Source organism: Neofelis nebulosa, chromosome 10 (assembly GCF_028018385.1).
Source record: "Neofelis nebulosa isolate mNeoNeb1 chromosome 10, mNeoNeb1.pri, whole genome shotgun sequence".
Classification (NCBI taxonomy): domain Eukaryota; kingdom Metazoa; phylum Chordata; class Mammalia; order Carnivora; family Felidae; genus Neofelis; species Neofelis nebulosa.
Window position 1 is genome coordinate 74,547,148 of NC_080791.1, and position 14,925 is coordinate 74,562,072.

Consider the following 14,925-nt stretch of genomic DNA (forward strand, 5'->3'; position numbering starts at 1 on the left):
ATATCACCCAAAAAATACTAATATTATCCTGGCGCAGATGATATTTCTCTGGGTTTTGATTTTTATGTAACTACACTGGGAAATGACTAAAACCGTAGTAATGTTAATTTGAACTACAACAGGAAAAACATTTCCATTGTATAAGTATCTATCATAAGAGAAGTATGATAAACAGAGTAACTCAGACCAGGATGATTCATCTCAAGGAGTATTGCACATTAAATATATGGATAGAATATGTTTTCACTCTTATGTTGATCCTGAGAAACTTAACAGAAGACCATGGGGGAGGGGAAGGAAAAAAAAACAAGGTTAGGGAGGGAGGGAGCCAAAACATAAGAGACTCCTAAAAACTGAGAACAAACTGAGGGTTGATGGGGGGTGGGAGGGAGGGGTGGGTGGGTGATGGGTATTGAGGGCACCTGTTGAGATGAGCACTGGGTGTTGTATGGAAACCAATTTGACAATAAATTTCACATTAAAAAAATTAAATAAATAAATCTATGGATAGCAAATAAGTTTTTAAATGCTCTCCCTCTTTTGTTAGGCTGATGACATTCTTATCCACTAAACCTGTTATTGTGCTAGTTAAAAAGGAAACACTAACCCCCCTGAGCACAAATCCAGCTACTTAAAAACCAAAAAAAACAGACTCCCCAAATGTGCATGAAATTCTTGGGAGGAAAGCCAAAGGATCCATGCTTACTATGTGGCTAGCCAAATACAAGACATCCGAAACAGACTGGAAGTTCCAGCTAAGTTAGTTCACCAGTGAAGCAGGCCCTAATCCAGCATGAAAATCCTGCACGATAGCAATGCTGTGACCTGACACATCCCTGACAGAAATCCCAAAAGAGAGCACCCAGATTCCTCTCCCAGTCAGCTTGGTTGAATCACCATAAAACCCAGTAATAAGTCCCTATCTTTGTAAATTTAGTTGTAGATGCTTTCCATTGTGGATTGGAGCCCAATATTTAAAGAAGAAAAGGAGAGGGAGGGCACACTGAGGAGAAAGAGAATACTGCTTTACCTAACTGCCTATATATAAATTGTCCTCGTTTACAAGAACCTCAAACATAAGCTTTATCTACAAAAAGTTTATATTTTCTTAATGGAAGAGCCACCATGAATGAATAGGACTCAAGTTGCATAAGATATACACAGACTCATAAGCAGAGACATATACTCACTTCACCCTATCCAGTTAGTGAGATTTGAAAGAGGAAAGATGGATTTTTTTTTTTTTGCCAAGACTTAAGATTTTCCTGTCCCCGCCAACAACCTAGTCCATATGTTCACCTGCCAAATCAAAGCTTATACAAAGCACCCCCCCCAACCCCGCCCAGCCTCAAATGCCAATATACATATTAGTGTTACCTTGAACAGCACTGGTTCATTATCTACATATTACAGCAACAAGCACTTCCTAATTTGACTTCAGGATAGACATATTTCTTCCTAACCTGAGACTTCAAGGGATAGGTAATGGGATATGACTAGCTGAAAAGCTACTCACGACTGCATACAGGCACTAACAGCGTCAATGGAGTACAGTTTACTAAGCTTCAGTCATTTGCACAACACCTGCATGATTTTTGCCCTTTTAGTATACCATCTGCATTATTATTTACTAATTTTAAGAAAATATATAGACCTAACACTATGACTTACTATTATAGCTTTACTTCAAGCAATAATATCCATGAAATGATTGGCTTGAGGGCTAGTTACATTTCTGCAAATGTTAAAATATAACCATTAAACACACACACACACACACACACACAGCATTTTGGAAAATGCCAAAAAGGAACATAAAAATACAGGAAAGGCAGAACACAAAGAAGAAACAAGGGAGTGGGGTGTTCAGGCTCTCAGATTTACTCAGAAAAGAACTGCAAAGATTACTTTTAGCTTTTTCTTTTTTTCATATTAAATATAATTTTTTGTCAAACTGGTTTCCATACAACACCCAGTGCTCATCCCAACAGGTGCTCTCCTCAATGCCCATCACCCACTTTCCCCTCTCCCCCTCCCCCTATCAACCCTCAGCTTGTTCTCAGTATTTAAGACTCTCTTATGGTTTGCTTCCCTCCCTCTCTGTAACTTTTTTTTTCTCCCTTCCCCTCCCCTATGGTCTTCTGTTAAGTTTCTCAGGATCCACATATGAGTGAAAACATATGGTATCTGTCTTTCTCTGCCTGACTTATTTCACTTAGCATAATACTCTCCAGTCCCATCCACGTTGCTGCAAATGGCCAGATTTCATTCTTTCTCATTGCCAAGTAGTATTCCATTGTGTATATAAACCACAATTTCTTTATCCATTCATCAGTTGATGGACATTTAGGCTCTTTCCATAATTTGGCTGTTGTTGAAAGTGCTGCTATAAACGTTGGGGTACAAGTGGCCCTATGCATCGGCACTCCTGTATCGCTTGGGTAAATTCTTAGCGGGGCTATTGCTGGGTCATAGGGTAGTTCTATTTTTAATTCTTTGAGGAACCTCCACACTGTTTTCCAGAGTGGCTGCACCAGTTTACATTCCCACCAACAGTGTAAGAGGGTTCCCGTTTCTCCACATCCTCTCCAGCATCTATAGTCCTGATTTGTTCACTTTAGCTTTTTTCAAAGCATCCACCTATTTTCAACCACTCACACTGCCAATTTTAAATTCAGCTTTTTTTGTTTTAGCACCTTTAATACTCAAGGGTATTTATCAAGCTGACTTTACTTTTACCCCAAGAACTCTGCAGTACTTTTTGTTCTGTCCTATGATGTAGAAGGGATTCAATAAATCTATTAAAAGTCTCATTTCATGGGTCTGCTAGGAAACAAGAAGGGCAAGGTCCTAACTTGATGAGGCTTAATCTTATTCACTGACATGAGCTGAGTCATAATTAACAGTTTCTTACATCCGCTGTAGCTTGATGCACTCAAAAGCAGATACCAGGAAAATATTAATATATTGTCTTAGGTAAACTTTAGGTCAAAACCTAGAAATCGGGGTTAGAAAAAAAAAGGGGGGTCCTGTATCTCCATAGGAAATATTCTTCTTTCTTAACTGTTTTGAGATACAATTCACATACCATAAAATCCATCCTTTAAAAAAAATTTTTTTTTTAATTTTAGAGAGAGTGAGTGAACAGGGGAGAGGGGCAGAGGTGGTGGGTGGGTGGGAGGGAGGAAGTGAGGGAGGGAGGGGGAGGGAGGGAGAGAGAGAGAGAGAGGGAAAATATCTTAAGCAGGCTCTTCGCTCTGTCAGTCTGGAGCCCAATGGAGCTCAATCCCATGGGATCATGACCTGAGCTGAAACCAAGAGTCAGATGCTCAACTGACCAAATCACCCAGGCATGTAAAATCCACACATTTAATGTGTACAATTCATTGGTTTTTAGTACATTCAGAGTTGTACAACCATCACTACTATTGGATTGCAGAACATTTACATTATCCCAAAAAGAAATACCCTTCAGCAGTCATTCCCCATTCCCTCTCTCTCTCCCCTCTGCCCCTGGCAACCTACTTTCTGTTGCTGTGGATTTGCCAATTCTGGACATTTCATATAAATGAAATCATGTACCCAGTGTACCATTATACAATAATATTTATCACAATATAAGGGAACATTTACAGGCCATAGACAAATGGCTATATATGAGTGATTATACAAAATATTAAGATTTTTCAATTTTGAAAACACTTGTTAATTTTCACTTGACTCTATTATTAAGTTTGAAAATAGACCCCTTCAAAGGCCTAGGAAATATCCTTGAGAGAATGCTCTGTCAGTTAGTTCCTTACATCACTGAACTGAAAAATTATAATTATTTCCCTGGCTTATGGAAAATTAAGAAACGATTAGTTTCTATGACCATTAAGTGTTTCAGTTTCAGCAAAGGTATCATTTTAACTCTTTTGGAGTAAAAATAGAATATACCTAGAACTTTAAAATGACAATTATGTAATACCTAAGTAAATTTAAATGGAGATAATGTAATTTTACTTTGATGTCAGTGTTGGCTTTTCTGTTTTTTTTTTTTTTTTCTCAAACAAAAACTTTCAAAGAAACAAAATGAAATCCTACAATATGTGTGGCTGCCATGGTCAGTTTTACATGCCAGCTCAGCTAGGCTATAGCACTCAGTTATTTAAATCAAACACTAATCTAGTGTGGCCGTGAAGGTATTTTGCAGGTGTGGCTAACATCTACAATCAGCTAACTTGAGGTAAAGCAGATTACCCTCCATAATGTGGATGGTACTCATCCAATCAGTTGAAGGCCTTAAGAGCAAAAACTGAGTTTTCTCAGAGAAGAAGGTATTGGCCCTACAAATTTCAGACTTGCCAGCCCCACAATGACATGAACCAATTTCCTAAAATAAATCCTCCTGGTTCTGCTTCTCTGGGGAGCCCTGACTGATACAGTGGCCATTTGTATCTCGGTAGTTTCCCTTAGTACAATGTTCTTAAGATCCATGTTGTAACATGGATCACTACTTCATTTCTTTCTATGGCTGAATATTTCGCTGTGCTGATTTACCACATGTTATCTATTCACCAGTTGATGGGTATTTGTTTTTACTTCTTGGCTATTATGAATAATGCTGCCATGAACACTTGTGTACAAGTTTTTGTGTGTGTGAACATCATTTCTCTTGGGTACACGGCTATAGATCTTCTTAACCTTGAGCTAGCCAGACCTTTATAAAAGGGGTTGCAGTCACACTCTGTTCAGTTGAAAGATCTGAGATTTGTTGTAACAGAATATTGTAATAGATAATCCCCTACGCCCAAAGGGGTAGCCCCGTAGAGAACAATGCTTTTTTAAAAACATAAAAATAAAAAGCCTCAGGCCGGGATTACATTATATTCTATTTAATAAAGCAGAAGAACTATTTGGCACTTTCTCCTGCATCAGATGGTCACATTTAGCTCTAGCAGCAGCACATTGAGATGCACCCACCAATTCTGAATCTGATTCAAGGCACCAGGCTGCTTCATTGTTTGAGCTTCATGAAAAGCAGCTGGACAAGAGTTTCTTTTATCCTAAGTGTATCCATTTTATTATACTGCAAGCCAACTCAGTCATTCTGCTGGACCCCAATGAATGATCCACAGCAGTGAAGCTTATGCCATTTAAATACAGTATCAGAGATTTTGCCAAGATTTGTAATTCTGAAGCCAACAGACCTAGAAAACATTAACTCACTTTAAGACATATGTGTTCCTTGCACTGGAATTATACTGTCATGGTCAGATTAGGAAAATGAGGAGCTTTCTGTTCTGGAAATATGTGTTAACCAAATACGTTACGTTGGAATCAATAGTCAATCCCTTCTTGAAAGTTGTTCTTTACTCAGGAGAGAACAACATATTGTTATAATTGTAGAAAATATAAATTTCCCTATACATATTAGAGAATTATTATTAGAGTTAGGAATATTCAAAGAATATATCTTTGAGTTTAATAATACTACACAATTTCACAAAACATCATAGGGAATAAATGCAGGCCTGGAAAATGAACGGTTTGCATTAGGCTTGCTTAGCTGGGTGGTTAAGAGAATGAAAATAAAACAGTCAAAAAGCACGCTATTCAGGATTGCTATAGGGTCAAATGTAAATTTACTATTATTGTGTTTATAAAAATATACCTGATTATAAAATGTAGTATCAGATAGGTACCTCAGAGTCCCTAGCCCAACCTCTATGTTAGAAGTGGCCCAAAAAGCACAAGTGTGTATTAACTGGTTGTCACTCACAATTTGTAACAGAGTGTGAATTAGAATCTAAGTCTCCTGACTCAGGTCCAAGAGTATTCCCACTACATGTCTCACTTCTACGTTAATCCCAACACTTTCATCCAGCTCTAACCTCAATTTTTATGTTTACTTTGAGAGAGCGAGCGAGTAGGGGGATGGGGGGGGAGGGGGTGCAGACAGAATCCCAGGCAGGCTCTGCACTGTCAGCCCAGAGACAGACACAGGGCCGAATGCATGAACTGTGAGATCATGGCCTGAGCCGAAACCAAGAGTCAAACGCTTAACTGACTGAGCCACCCAGGTGCCCATCTAACCTCAATCTTAAACACCCTTCCCAAATTTCCATCTGCCTCTTGGATGGTGCCATGACCTCCAATAGGTCCACCACTTAACTTTCTATCTTATCCACCCTCACCCTCAGACTATTTCTGTCAACCATACTGGCACTCTCCCACCACAGGCTGTAAGTCTCTCTCTACCCACCAATTTCCAAATGCTGTTGGTTTGCCCTTTAAATTTCTCTCCCATCAGACTTTACTGTACATTGACAAGTGCCATAAAAGCCAACAGTTATTGCTTAAGGCTATATTAAAAAAAAAATTTTTTTTTCAACGTTTTTTATTTATTTTTGGGACAGAGAGAGACAGAGCATGAACGGGGGAGGGGCAGAGAGAGAGGGAGACACAGAATCGGAAACAGGCTCCAGGCTCCGAGCCATCAGCCCAGAGCCTGACGCGGGGCTCGAACTCACGGACCGCGAGATCGTGACCTGGCTGAAGTCGGACGCTTAACCGACTGCGCCACCCAGGCGCCCCTGCTTAAGGCTATATTATATTGGGCTGGAGTTGAGGGTAGGAAGCTGGATGGGTTCAGGCTTTATTAAATGAACAACCGTCCTCATATCCAATACACTCTTCACTTAGCACAGGGTCATGATTAAGAGCAAGAACTCCGGAGCCAGTTAGCCTGTATAAAATTCTCTGCTCTACCGTTACTAGCCCTGTCACTTTTTGGCTGAATGACTTCAGACAAGTTTCCTCATCTCTCTAGGCCTCAGTTTCCTTACCCATGAAACAACCTTCCCTATATGGTCATCACAGTGATTGAATTAATCAATGTACATAAAGTGGTTAGAACAGTGCCTGGCACCAAGTAAGCATTATAAACGGCAGTTGTTGTTATCATTATCATTCAGAAAGAGATTCTCTTAGGTAGTGACGGGAAGAAAAATAACAATCTCTGTGGTGGTAGAGTTTCTAAAAGATCCTCTCCTTCCAACACTGGTTAAATAGTACTACCCGCCCGCCCCCCCCCCCAGGCTAGCAATTCAGAGCTACTTCAGGCCCTGGCAAACTCCTCTTCAGATCCAAGCATGGGAGCAATCCAGTTATAGCCAATAAATCAAAAGTTGCAAAGTGATTGCAGAAACGTTTTTGTTGCCCCATACTGTTCTTTCAAAGGAAATATAACTACTGTAGCACACAGTAGGCTTCTCTTGAATGCAGAGCTTGACACCTACTATTTTATATCTAGACTACTTCAAGAGCTTCCATTATTATCATTTTATATCCAGGCTACTTTAAGAACTTACATTATCTACCTGGCCCTCAGGACATCTGAACTTGCCACCCCAGTTAGAGTCCCTGAGCTCCTTTTCCAGTACCGACATTCTTATCTCAAGGGGCTACAGCCCCCAAATCCTCATGTGTTTAGTACCACATAAATGCTTCGTCTTTACTTTTTGATTTGAGGATCACACCAGAGCGACAGTATCTTCTCCGGGATGATTTTCACAGTATGACTGTGAGAAAGCCACATAAGTCATCAATTAGTTACTTACAACCTACAAGAACCAATATTCTAAGCTCTACCATTCTATCAAATCAAGATACTTGGTTTTCGCTAGAGGAACCAGGGAGAAAAATTTTAAGTACAAGTGCGAGGTTGCCAAAAATATCTTTTCTCCTTTAAATATAAACAGAGCTTGCGACGATAACTGGTTACATCACCTTGATCAGCTGTTTTTTAAATTCAGTTTTCCACTGGGAAATGATAGCATGCCTAATATTGCTAGGCATGATGCAATCCTTCCTTTGTTTTAATAAAACATTATAAAAATAACTATTTCTCCTGAAAAGAAACAACAGAAAAGAGTTTCCATTACAGAAATGTTCATTGCTTCTCAAACCAGACACAATAGATACCTCTTAAAACTGAAGCCCTGGAGGGGCACCTGGGGTCAGCTGGTTAAGTGTCAACTCCTGATGTTGGGTCAGGTCACAATCTCACAGTTTTGAGATGAGCCCCGCGTCGGGCTCTGCACTGCGAGTGCAGAGCCTGCTTGGGATTCTCTCTCTCTCTCTCTCTCTCTCTCTCTCTCTCTGTGTGTGTCTCTCTCTCTCTCTCTGTTTTCTCTCTCTCTCAAAAATAAATAAACTTAAACAAAAATTCAAAGTGGCTGTCCAGGTGTTTTATATTTTAGCCTTCCTTGGAGTTAATCAGTGCTAGTCACCATAGCTCCTTTCTGTAGCAAAGTCTGACATAGGAACAATGAAGACTGAAATCTCAACATCAGCTCTGATAAGATGGAAATGGAAGGTGGGGAAGAAGATGGCTAAAAGGAAAATATGAACCAAGCACCAGAGTGGGATGCAAAGCCTCTGTGGTTCTCAGACCATCATTCAGTCAATACAGCTTATGTCAAACATGGGGTGCATGTGTATGACTGAATTGTTGTTTCTTGACTTGGATGATGGTTTACAAGGATACCTGCTTTGCCACAGTTTATTACACTGTACAATATATATTTCACAATTGATGGTGTGCTCTCAGAGGCTTTATTTACTTTGAGCTGATAAAGCAAAGTAACAGAATAATTAGATAAACCCAGTGAAAGCAAGATCATGGATTAAATTTAACTGTCTTGCTCTGTTTCTCAATAGTTTCTTTTGTGACACATTCATCTGATGTAAAAAGAAAAGGATTATAATGCTAACTAAATCAAACTTCTAGGCTTTCTAGCTTTTTGTGGGGGTTGAGGGTGGGGAGGGGAAAGTATGCTTTCATAAAATATATGCCTATATTCATTTATTAAATTTTAAATGATCTCACCAATTCACCTTTTTTTCTGCTTCCAATCTTTGTTATTTAATAGATTTGTTGATAATGTACATATTCTAAAACATACACAGATTTTGAAATTTTCTGCTCTAGTAATATCTGGTTTTTAGAATAACTTGGTTCTGATTCTCCCTCAGAATATTACTGGGTATCAAAGCTAGTATTACCTATTTTTGACCTCCACTGAAATTCAGGAAGATCTAGAATAAAATATGGACCTAATTATGCAAAGATGAATGGTTATGGGATCCAATATTGACCTCCCTATGAAATTTACATAATTTGCAGAAAATAAATTTGGTTGTTCAAGGTTTCAGTGGTTTAAGCCCATAAGTTCAACATACAGATCTTCGGGCTCATGGCTTAGGGGGAATGATTATTCAGCGTACTTGGGATGAAAGATGAATATATGGGAATTTAATAAATATTAAACTGACAGATATCAGTTTCATTTACCAATTATTTTACTATCTTCAAATCAATATTTTCAAAGGGTAAAAGAATGGGCCAGACTCAGAAGACAAGAAAAGTGTAGAAGTAGGAAAAACAAAACACAACACTGCAAATACACAAAAATCTAAGAAATGCAGAACGCATAGTGAGAGCTCAATAAATTCCAGTTGAACTGACTTTGACAGAGAGCTGTTCGAGGTCTACACCTCACTGCTCAAACCGCAAGTATCACAATGCAATTTGTCGGTTTACAGCTGTGCTGTGGGTACCATCTGAGGATCCAGAAATGATTAGTTTATGCAAAACAGCTACACCCCGCAGATTAGGCACTCTCCACCACTTCAGCGTGTAGATTTTAAAAGTCTTACATCGCTCTGCGAATACGGGCGAATTCGCAAAATTACTGGGCAAATGGGACATAGATTTCAAACAAAGGCAAACCTGGAAGGCCACAAGTAAACGGAAGTTGAATAACCTACCCATTCTGTTGGCCAAGGATTTCGTGGAATCTGCTCAACTTCTCTTCCCAATACATAAAGTATTATTAAATCTTTGGGAGGTTTTAATTTAGTCATCTCATCAGAGAACTTGTTCGAGAAATCACACAATGTTTGACCCCATCTTAGGCGGGAACTCACCCAAAAGGCTATCAGACCACATCCCGAAAACCCCTGAAACTCCCCAACGTACACGCTTTCTCTCCATCCTTTGGGCTGAAGTTTATGCCAAAGCCAGAAATTACTAGCGCTGGATTCCACCATGTACCAGGCACGGTTTCACTCACCAGCCTTCACACAACTCTAAAACACCCGCACTGCAAAGTCCACGTTGCAGGGGTGACTAAGCCGGAGAAACCTACTCGCCGGAAGGCTGCCACTTCGCACCTCAAGCCCCTTTTCACCCATTCCCCAAGAATGCACGCCCAAGAAAAGCAAGCAAGGCGTCCAGGTCTTCCCTCTCCCGGAGTCGATAGGCGGATGCCTGGAAGTTCTACGGGCCAGAAATTCCAAACTTGAAGATTAGGCTCTCCTACACTGGTGCCCTGCTGGTACTTACCGGCACGTTGTTGACACCTTGTCCTTTGGAAGCTATCAGGAGAATTTCCCTGAAATCCATGTTGACAGAGGCGGAGACACTGGGCCAGGCTCTCGGAAAGAAGTGAAAGTACGCCTTACCGAGGCGCCCAGCTACAGCCAAGTGAACTGCCTGGCCCACCCCTCTCCCACCCCTCCTCAGCACGACCACTTCCGGCGCCTTCCAATGCCGTCTGCCCGCCCCCTTTCCTCTTGCGGCCTATATTCTTTTAGGTCCGCCGCTCAGCTCTCGAGTCCCTGGCGTAACTTCCGCCTTTAGGCTCCAGACACGTAGAAACGTGGTACGTGGCTGCTGGCGCCGGCTCGAAGGGGCGGGACTAGGCCCTTCACGGACCAAGGAGACGCGGCCTAGTAAAGTGAGGGGTGTGGCCAAGGGAAAGATCCACTTCCCTGGAGGCTGGGGCTCGCGACCTGACCATCTTGGTGTTTCTTGTGACCTCTGAGTAGGGAAGGCGAGGGGGTGGGGGGTTACCTACCAGGCCTGGGTTCGCTGGGTGTCACGGGTGGGCTCTCAGGTCCGAAACGGCAGGGCCCCAGCAGCTGAACCGACGGATCTCGGGCAGGGGGTTTCAGTTACCGGTTTGTAGGCGCTCGCGAAATTGCGCAGGCGCACATGGCACCGACTAGTCCTCTCGTGTACACATTACTCATCACATCCTGGCACATGGTGTGTGCTCACCTGCGCAGATGCATGCATGTCGTTCGTGTATAGAGACACAGGCTTGGTGCTTTTGCCCCATCTAGATAATAAGCTCCATGTAGTGGATAAATGAAGGAACTCTTTACATACAGTCCCAGTCTGAACATACTTGCGCACTAACGAAACATACATGGCCCATATTCATATTAATTTGGAGTCCAGTCGTGGGTTCCTTTTAAGAGTATCTGGGGCCTGTAAAGTCTCATTCAGTAAAATAACGCTAATTAGACCTGGGGTGGGAACAGGCCACGACTGGCTGCCAGCTAACAGGGCAGATATTTTCAGTGTGATGGAAAGCCCGTTCCAAAACTGGATTGTGGTGATGATTGTAAGTTTACTGAAAGTCACTGTACACTCAGAACAGGTGAATTTTCTAATTATATATCAATACAGATGTTTAAAATATTAGGCAAAGCTGGTCTTGTTCTTTACAACTGAAGTTTTAATGCTGAGTTGTGGCCCTGACTACGTTTTTCCGTTTAAGGCTGCCCAAACAACAGACCAAGATGAAGTCTTTCTCTGATGACAGACCTGGAATTTTCAATTCCCGTATTCCCTCTGGGGAGCCCAGCATAGCATACAGCTCACCTATGCTATGCATTCCTTTCAAATACATGCCCACCTACTTTAAGTAGATTAGGTAGAAGCTTGCGTGTAATGTACTGAAAAAAACTAGCAGCCCTCAGGGGCCTCAAGTGTAAAAAATTAAAACTAAGATTTTTGAACTTCCTTCAAGTGATTTTTCTCTATTCAACAGGTAGAATCCTCTTGCAGTGTTTTCTGATTGTTCTTGGGATAAAGACCAAAATTTGAATCCTAACTGTGGCTTGTAAGGACTGCCATGATTTGCCATGGCCCACTTCTGTAACATCATCAGCTGTACTTTTTCACTTCTTCGTATGTGCCAGGCTCTCTTCCACTCCAGGTCCTTTCCCCCTTTCTCCCTCTGCCTGGTATGTTCCCTCTAAACTGCTGGGCCAGCTCTAACTCATCCTTCAGCATCATAAGCCTTTAGTGAGTGGTTATCAGGGTTTAAGCCCCAGTTCTGTCGATTTCTAGGTATCGTATGACCTTAGGCAAGGTTTAGCCTCTCTGTACATCAGTTTAATGTAGAAAATAACAAGGATAAGATGGATGTAAAATAACTCAAGTAAGGACTATAGATTAGTACCTGGCTGTTATGGGCTCAATTGTGTGCCCCCCAAAATTCATATGTTGAAGTCCAAATCCCCAAGATGTCAGAATGTGATCATATTTAGAGATAGGGTCTTTGAAAAGATAATTAAGTTAAAATGAGGTCATTAGAGTGGGCCCTAATCCGACACGATGGGTGTCCTTATAAGAAGAGGAAATATGGGGGCGCCTGGGTGGCTCAGTCGGTTGAGCGGCTGACTTCGCTCAAGTCACGATCTCGCGGTACGTGAGTTCGAGCCCCGTGTCGGGCTCTGTGCTGACTGCTCAGAGCCTGGAGCCTGTTTCAGATTCTGTCTCCCTCTCTCTCTGACCCTCCCCCGTTCATGCTCTGTCTCTCTCTGTCTCAAAAATAAATAAACGTTAAAAAAAAAATTTTTTTTTTAAAAGAGGAAATATGGATGTAGACAGGTACAGAGGAAAACTTTGTGAAAACACAGGGAGAAGATGGCTATAACTCAAGGAGAAAGGTCTCAGGAGAAACCAACCCCGCCTATACTTGATCTCAGACCTCTAGCCTCAAAAATGGTGAGAAAATAGGTTTCTGTTGTTTAAGCCACTCAGTTTGTGGTACTTTGTTACGGTAGCCCCAGCAATCAAATACACTGGTGTATGCTGAGTATTCGTTAAATGTCAGGTATTATTTCAAGGAAGCTTTCTTTGAACTAGGTCAGGACCCCTTTTGTAAATTCTTATAGCCCCCAGTGTTTTCCTTTGTGGAATCGTTCATGGATTGTAATTACATATTTGTGGGGTTGTTGTTTTTTTCTAACTCTGTGGTTATTGCTCATGCTAGACTGTAAGATCTGTGAGAACAGGGACCACACCCATTTTACCCATTTCTATTCCCATCATTGGCACAGTCCCCTGCTCATGCACATAAAAACACGATGCATATTTGAAAGTTGTTAAAAGAGTAGATCTTAAAAGGTCTTATCACAAGAAAAAAATTTTTGTAACTATGGTGACAGATGTTAACTAGACTTATTGTGATTCTTTCACAGTATCTACAAATATTGAATCATTGTGTTGTATACCTGAAACGAATGTTATATGTCAATTATACCTCAATAAATAAAGCAAAAAGACCTACTGTCAAAAGACCTCCACATTTTGGGACCAAACGAATGAGTCTTTAAATGAAAAGTCTTCAATATTCAATGTCATAATAGCTAACATATATCGAGCCCTAACTATATACTAAGTGCCTGGCCTGCATATCATCTGATTAAATCACAAGTGCCTATAGTAAGGCAATTCTTGTTACTATTTTATAAATGGAAAAAAGTGGATTAATATTGTACGCTTAGTCAGCGGGGAAGCCAAGGCTTAAATCTGTTGAGACATTGACTACCATGCTAGACCACCTTTTCATATTTCAATTAATCCATTTAAACTTCTGTCAATATATACAGATAAAATTATAGATAAACTAAGAGGGTTTGGATTAGGTAAATAATATATAGTTACTCAGAATCTTCAAGAACAGCAGCTGGAAATGGAGTGAAATAAGGAATGAGAGGAAGGAGTTTTCCCATACCCAAATAAAAGAAAATGTGTCTCACTGAATTCAGCAAATATTTCCTGAGGAACTACCGTGTGCTCAGCCCCACACACAATACAAAGGAAAGACCCAACCCTCGCCTGGTCAGGGCTTTCATTCTTGTATGAACACAAGTAACAATGATGTATTAACCACATTAGGGTACAAAGTACTGGGGATAGGCTTGCCAAATTTAGCAACAAAATAAGATACACAGTTGAATTTGAATTTCAGATAAACAACAAGATCACTAGAAACAGTCGCTTGTCTGAAATTCAAATTTAACAGGGTGTCCTGCATTTCACGTGGCAAGCCAAGAAGTGACGGAATTCCAGTCTGAACATAAGCAGAGACAGAGGCAGGAGAACTTATAAAAGGGTTCAGAGAATAAGTAGGTGATGTATTTAAAAGAAATAAAGATAGGAAATAAGGCCAGAAAAGTAGGTGAAGCCATGTTGAGAAGATCTTGAGAGCCATGGCAGGAGAGAAGGAGGAAGAGGAACCAGTAAAAGACCAGTTAGAAAGGCAGGTGGAGAACCAAAGGAGTAGAGTGCAATGTTCTGGGAAGCAGTAGAGACGACTTGCCAAGGAGAAAGGGACATCCTAGCAGGTCTGGTCTTCAAATGCAAATGTCACATGCTCCAAGGAGGTTCAGTAGGAATAGGAACCATGAAGCTCACTGAATTCAGCAACTGAGCTTATCCGATGAAAATTAAAATCACGAGGATGGGTAAAAGGGTACCCTTTTTACCCATCGGGTTAACAAACTTCAAAAAGTTTGAAAAGAAGCAATGTTGGGGAGTGAGGGTGAGGGAAATAAGACATGATGGTGGGAATAAAAATTCTTAGCCTCTTTGAAGGCAATTTGACTAAATAATCAGTGTAATATACTAAAGGCCAGTGCTATGTGTATATTGCACACCAGGTGCTCTTCTAAGCAGTTTTATGTGTATTAACTCATTCAATTTTCACAGCAACCCTATGAGGAAGGTACCACGACAGATGGGGAAAACTCTTGCCCAGAGTGGCTAAGGGACTTGTCCACGTTCACCCAACTGGT

The 14,925-nt window shown here is 41.0% G+C and overlaps 1 protein-coding gene across 2 annotated transcripts in view; it reads right to left on the reverse strand.

Annotated features, from left to right (window-relative positions):
• SPTY2D1 (SPT2 chromatin protein domain containing 1) overlaps positions 1 to 11,114 on the reverse strand; it is a 22,573-nt gene extending 11,459 nt beyond the window's left edge. Inside the window, exon 1 of one of the 2 annotated variants that reach the window (XM_058688421.1) lies at positions 10,908 to 11,114. Coding sequence is in view for 1 of the 2 variants with exons in the window: in XM_058688420.1 (XP_058544403.1) it covers positions 10,394 to 10,453 (60 nt within the window). In the remaining variant the exon portion in view is untranslated. Of the gene's footprint in view, positions 1 to 10,393; positions 10,679 to 10,907 lie in introns of those variants that run through there. The other variant, XM_058688420.1, reaches the window with a different exon arrangement.
• Positions 11,115 to 14,925: the final 3,811 nt, after the last annotated feature.